At 30.8% G+C, this 7,149-nt stretch overlaps 1 protein-coding gene across 1 annotated transcript in view; it reads right to left on the reverse strand.

Moving 5' to 3' along the window:
• LOC106687443 (actin, clone 403) overlaps positions 1–7,149 on the reverse strand; it is a 13,731-nt gene that overhangs the window by 4,226 nt on the left and 2,356 nt on the right. The window contains exons 2-5 of the mRNA XM_014431329.1: positions 2,051–2,176; positions 1,746–1,985; positions 671–809; positions 332–567 (exon numbers count right to left, since the gene is read on the reverse strand). Of these exons, the coding sequence (XP_014286815.1) occupies positions 332–567; positions 671–809; positions 1,746–1,985; positions 2,051–2,176 (741 nt within the window). The remainder of the gene's footprint in view (positions 1–331; positions 568–670; positions 810–1,745; positions 1,986–2,050; positions 2,177–7,149) is intronic.

Genomic DNA, 7,149 nt, shown 5'->3' on the forward strand with positions numbered 1-7,149 from the left:
ACCACTTATTTTTGCAGTAAAAATCAACAGTTTTTTAAGGAAGGAATTTGGGCTTTACCATCTCGTTGGGAGAAGGTTACCGACTGTAACGGTGGATATTTTGATGAATAAAGGTGATTATTTGAAAATATTTATTTATTTATAATTTCCCCCAAAAAAACGACAGGACTTTTTGAATGACCTGGTACCTCCGAATTTCTTAGTATTTAAAGTCTTTACTTATTTCTCATTCGTAAGCTGACGTTTTATGCAGTTTTTTTATACATCAGTAAAACAACCAAAAGTTTTTTTCTTTATAATTTATTAATAATGTTAACTCAGCAAATCTCACCTGGCCATCAGGCAGTTCGTAACTTCTTTCCAAAGAAGTCGACGCTGCGGCCGTCGCCATCTCCTGCTCGAAGTCGAGGGCAATGTAGCAGAGCTTCTCCTTGATGTCACGGACGATCTCCCGTTCAGCGGTGGTCGTGAAGGAGTACCCTCGTTCGGTCAATATTTTCATCAAGAAGTCGGTCAAGTCCCGTCCGGCAAGGTCCAATCTTAGAATTGCGTGAGGCAAGGCGTACCCTGTAAATGTTTTGTTCAAATTAATTATTCTTCAACTCTATATTTATTATTAATGAATTATTTTTTCTTCTATAAATTCAGTAAACGTAGATTATATACATACCTTCGTATATAGGGACTGTATGGGACACCCCGTCTCCGGAATCCAGGACGATACCAGTCGTCCTTCCGGAAGCATAGAGTGACAAAACTGCCTGAATGGCGACGTACATCGCGGGTGTGTTGAACGTCTCGAACATTATCTGAAATCAAGTTAGATTAGATTCCAAATCTATGTTTCAAGAAAATGCCTTGATTAAACCTAAGTATGGTATCTGTTTTATTGGTATGAATTTATGAACAGCTGTAGACCAATACAGGTACCATTGTACGATATAATATCCTGGGATTATAATACTTTCAGTTTTTAGTTAATGTTTTAATTATACATTGATCCATTATTTTCAATATCATTATAATAAATATAATAATTATTGTAATAAATCAGCTTAACAATAATTTTATTTTAATGAAATAACAAGAGCTATCGTGATAAAATTCCCGTCATCAATTGCTAAAATGCCTAAGATACTAACAATGAATCAATTGCGATCAAGGACATAAAGATTTCATTAGATTGTAACTCTTAATTTTCTTAATATCCACTTGTAAAATTATAATTTAGGAGCTCCATAACCCTCAGAATTGACTCATGGCTATAGCAACAGTAACAGTAGAAGAAATAATTATATGCTACTGTCAGATTCGAACCTAGGCCCGGGAGTTTAAGGAGTTATAACATAGTGGCGATTTAATTGGAAATAATCATAATTCAGTTCAATATATTAAACAAAATAAAACTAGAATCGGATGATCGTAGTAATGATCAATGCTTCTCATTTGTTTAATTTAATAATTGTGGATTCATTTTTTGTTTCAACTTTACGATGCAACGTCGAGGCTTTTGAGAAATTAGGTAAAAGACAATGTCCAAAGTTTCATCATCTACAGTCTAGGGAGTTATCGTTCCGTAGCCAGGAAACATATTGGATAACTATTTTTAGATTATCGGTTGATATTCTAGTTATATCAGTCTTATCTTATAGTTCTTGACCTCGACAGTTCGACCATGATATTTAGTTTTGGAATTTATTATTTTTCAACTAAGTAAACGAATCTATCTGCCCTGAGGACATTACCTGTGTCATCTTCTCCCTGTTGGCCTTTGGGTTGAGAGGAGCCTCCGTAAGAAGGACAGGGTGTTCCTCAGGCGCTATCCTCAGCTCGTTGTAGAAAGTGTGGTGCCATATCTTCTCCATGTCGTCCCAATTGGTCACTATGCCGTGCTCTATCGGGTACTTGACGGTGAGTATCCCTCTCTTGCTCTGGGCCTCGTCGCCGACGTAGCTGTCCTTCTGACCCATTCCCACCATGATGCCCTGGAAGAAAAGTCATGTCAGAACTCTTATTGTAATCCTCAACGACTTATAAGACGGCTACGTACCTGGTACCTCGGCCTGCCGACGATGGACGGGAACACGGCCCGAGGAGCATCGTCTCCTGCGAATCCCGCTTTGCACATTCCTGAACCGTTGTCCACCACCAGTGCTGCCACGTCATCTTCAGTCATCTAGCGCAATATTTCAAAAATCAAATAATGTCAATGAGTAAACTTAAATATTAAATAACAAAGTTTAAAATATCTAACTTTCACATCTTTAACTTGTGTGTGCATGAAACTACATTTGTAGTAACTAATTATATCTTATAATCTAGTTATAAATAATTATATTCCCCTCAGGGACGTCTTTAACCAAGTGGGAGCCTGGTCACATTAAGATATGGGTCCCTGGAGGGTAGAGCAATGCCCCCTAGAATTATTTTCAGAACAACTTTAATTTACAAATATGTACAATACGATAGGTTAGTAATTAATTTTTCTAATATTTCAAAAGTTAGAAACAGAAAAAGTAACAACTTACAAAATGTTCTTTTCTTGATTTTTTTATTAACAAAATCATGAATTATTTTTTAAATTATCGTTGTACATTATTTTCTACCAACATCAGTGATAAATATTTCTTGAAACAATTGTGTTTCTCAGTTCATTTTTGTTTCATTTTGATTTAAGGTTCCTATTATATGAATGTAGAGCTTGAAAGTAAATAGTAGCTTTTCTTTCTCTCTCTAATTTCTAGTTTAACAATTAAAAAATAATGTAGTGGTGAGAATGGATTACCCACAAAATTGATTGAGTAAATTGAAACACTTCACCGCAAACGTTCACTATTTGCTTTCCAAGTATTGTTCATTAGAATTGATTAATTTTAAACAATAATAAATTTTTTTTTGTGGGTTAATAGACTCATGATTTTCAAAAAAAAAAAAAAACGAGTCACGCGACTCGTTTACGTGTAAGGAAAGTGACAATGCTACGCCTATTCCATCCGAAATTAAGAATATTGTGCAAAAATATCTTACAACTTTACTTTATATAATCCTATAGAAGATATTATTAACTAAAAAAATTATAAAACATGTTAACGAATAACATTCTTCCTTTTGATTGCTTATTTTCGTTTATGAAACTGAAAATGATAATTCACTAAAATTTTTGAAGCAGCAACTTTCATTGCTTTTTAAGAGTTTAATAGTTTGGTACTGGTTTTGAGTTTGAGGAATAAATTAAATTAAAAAAATAATAAAAAGGAATGATCAGTTGAGTAAACGAGTAACACTATTCTGAGATGTATTATTTTTTCTTTTACATATTATTTCGACTTAAAACTGTACTGCCGGTCAAAATCATAAAACCATCTCAAATTTCTCAGAAAATTTCATACATTTTGATAGGAATAAAGAAACTTTTCAAAATGACTGATATACAACACGAGTACATAAAGTGGTGTAAAAAGAAAGAAAAAAAAAAGAAAATGTCCTGCTTCAGCACATGAAGCATCAAGGGTTCAGTACAGTCTAAGAAAGTAACGGTTAACAATGGTTGTGATAGGAGGTGATTTGTTCATGATCCCGAATTTATCATAAAACATTTTTTTTTATTTATTGAATTAAACTTGACTCAAGTCCTTAATTTTAAAATTTTAACCTACTCTTAATGGTTTCCTGATCAACAGGTTCTCATAAAATAATAATTATTGACTGGAATTGACTAATATGCTAAATATGACCTCGATATTTGGCAATATTTAACACAAAAGGAGAAAAAATGAATATATTAACTAACAATTAATATATAAATATAAAAACTTGAAGAAGTTTGTCGGGGGGTGCGGTCAGCAAAGAACAACATAAATAAACAAAACCATATTTATTTATTGGTTTTGTTTATTTATGTTGCTCTTTGCTGACCGCACCCCCCGACAAACTTCTTCAAGCATTAATCTACGGTCAACTATCTACACCTCAATATATATAAAAACAATGGAGACAAAACCTTCTCCTTTTGCGCCCCTTAAAACCCAGAATTAGACCCAGTATTATCTTACCTTTAAAACATTAATACTAATACTATTACTAATAACGAGTTGAGGAGTCCCAAAAAAAAAATTAGTTAATCGAGCAACATTAATAAAGCGACTATAATAGTATTCTTACTTATTTTACCACTACCTAAAATAGTAGAAGAGAATTTTTCCCCCCCAAAAAATATATAAATTATATTTGAAGTATGTATTTATCTTCTCGGGACAGTTATTACACAACGAAACTAGTTATCCTTAAATTTTGACAGGCATTGTATGTCCAATTCAAAGAAACAAACATCAGTTTTAGTGTGAACTGCTTAACATTTTAACGACAAATGCCTGGATAATTTTTTTCAAAATTTCCATTTTGAACTGACCTTCACAGTCAACCTTTAAATATAAGACGGCAAAAAATTTTATTTATCGCTTGTTTATTCCCAAGAACCAGTTGGCACAGTATGATATAATCTAAAGCGGAAGGTCGAAGAACTCTAAGCACTAATTTCTTTTCTGGTTCACTCAAGCTTCGTATTTTAATTAATGATAATGAATGATACATATTACCATACACGCGAAAATTAATGTTCAGTTCTGCGGTAGAAGATAGTTGAATACGGCAAATAATTTTACTTCTAATACGACGTACATCTTTGATTATGAACTCATTTTAAGGAAGTGCTCTCGAAACTGGTTTTGTGTTGTCCTAAAATTAAAAATAAAAATGGAGTTAAATATCAGGGATTCTTTAAAAATTTCAGGGATAACTAGTCCACACTCTTCACTTCTGAGTAAAATAAGATTAATTCGGTAAATGAACTGCATGGTATTTAAAAAAAAAATCTTAGGCGATTGCTAATGTATGGCTGTGAAGTCTGGGGAGGGGCATCCTTAACGAAAAATAAAAAAATTGCAGTCTTTTCAAAATAAAGTTATAAGAAATACAGTGGATGCTCCTTGGTTTGTAAGAAACAGCAAATCCATCTGGAATTGCAAATAGAAACAATAGAGGATTACATTAAAAAAGGTTCATGAATTTCCACTTACAGTTAAAGGAGCAGTGACTTACAACTTGGGAAACCCAACCACACTCCAAAGACTGAAGCCCAGGCTGCTGCAGGACATTCTCATATTTTCTCTGTTATAAGTTCTATATTTATCAGTTCTGTTATTGTCACTCTGAAATTTTATTTTAACTTAACTTCTTTTATTTTCCCTTCATCGTTTTCTTAAATTCATTTTTATTTTCCCATTAGAAGTTAATTATTTATTTTGTAAAATCCATAAATCTTATTGTTGTTTTTATTATTACCTTTACTTTCATCTTTTACTGAGGATTATTATTTTAATCTATTTATTTTATCTTAATTTATAACATTCTATATAATTAGGGGTGTCAATTGTATGAGACTATACTCCATAATCAATTGTTAAAAAATAAAAAATAAATGCACCTCTTACATTAACTATGTAAGGCCCACTAGGTCGATCTGGTATTAAATAATAAAAAAATAAATAAAAAAAATGCATGGTACAAAATCTGCATGAAATAGATACATAGTAAATTAAAAAGGCATTTAGATATTACTAAATATAATTATACAGAATCGCTTCAGACACTTTAATGTGAATTAAAAATTAGAATTAATCGCCATTTTATGTTGAGTATATGTATATTATAGTGGCTGACTCCCGCTTAACCGGTTGTCCGGATTATTCACTGGGAAAAATAAATTAAAAGTAAATTCTCTTAAAGAGCTGAATTGTTTCAAAAACTGTACTACCATTTAAACTAAAAATTCAAATAACAAACAAAAGAGTGATTTTTTTTTACTACAGCAAACGTTGATCGGTGAACTGATGAGGATTAACGGTGTAAAACAACGCAAACATCTACAGTTGAAAGTAAAAATAAAGTATGTATATTGACTGTTAAGTTATCCTCAATTTTTAATTATGTCCACAGAGACAATTTATTTTTTTAACAAAATCCTCTTCCTTTATTAATTTTACAGTAATTTCCAGACGATTAGTAGTGCAGCATTATCTTGGGTTTAGTTACAATGATTTTCTTGGTAAGTATACTAGTTTTTTTATATTAAGTTGTAAAGAAGTAATTCATAGTAGTGAGGAAGCTAAAATGAGCGTGAAAGAAAAACGGGTCGTCGTGACACTGGACGAAATGCCATTCGCTTAACTAAAATTGGAAGCTTTGAGTGTTAATGAAATTTATAAAACCTTAAAGATCGGGAGGTTAAAGAGTTAGGAACAGCACTATAAATTAGTTAACGATCCTTTACATATTTAAATGATTATTCGTCTAAAATGTTTTGTATTTAAAGTTATAATAAATTAACCTCATGAAATATTAAAACAAATATAACTTATAGATTAATAATGTATCTATAAAAAATTTTTATATTCTTTTTTTATTTATAACTAATTTAAGAGTTGCATTAATATTATAAGTTTTTCTTGTGTACAGTCCGGAGAAACCGGTGATATCTTGGTATTACCTTGTATCGACTAGGAAGGCTAAACATAGTTCTGCTTAATATGAAAAAAATTAAGATCATCGTTTCAGTGAATTAAAGTTAAAAATACTTTATACATAAGTTCTATAACCCAGTATTTTCCTTTTCTGAAGTCATGGCTCTACTTATGTATTCAAATAGCTTTTCGTTTAATAAAAATAATAAACTCAATCGCATATTTTTATATATAAAAAAAAGAAAAGTAAATTTTAATGATTAAGTCACATCTTAAGTTCTTTGACAAAATCAGATATGGTTATTTATTATGGAGAAAACACATTTCCAGACTGCAAGTTTTAAATAATTTATTTCGTGATTTCAAAATATTTCGTTGTTTTAATCTCGAAAGAACTTTATTATTTATTTTTTAAATTTATTTTATTATGGATTGATATAAGTATAACATGCAATATTGCCATAAAAAAAAAATGAAATAAAAATCTTTTTGTTCTTTTTTTATATTTGTTTTCTATATATTTATTTCTTTTTCTTTTTATTCCTTTTTAATATTTTGTTCTATTGCTAGCCTATTGCTCTTTACCTATCATTGCATAATTAATTATATCATTATTATTACTATTTATTAA

This window comes from Halyomorpha halys, unplaced genomic scaffold (assembly GCF_000696795.3).
Source record: "Halyomorpha halys isolate HHAL.00 unplaced genomic scaffold, Hhal_1.1 Scaffold964.1, whole genome shotgun sequence".
Taxonomy (NCBI): domain Eukaryota; kingdom Metazoa; phylum Arthropoda; class Insecta; order Hemiptera; family Pentatomidae; genus Halyomorpha; species Halyomorpha halys.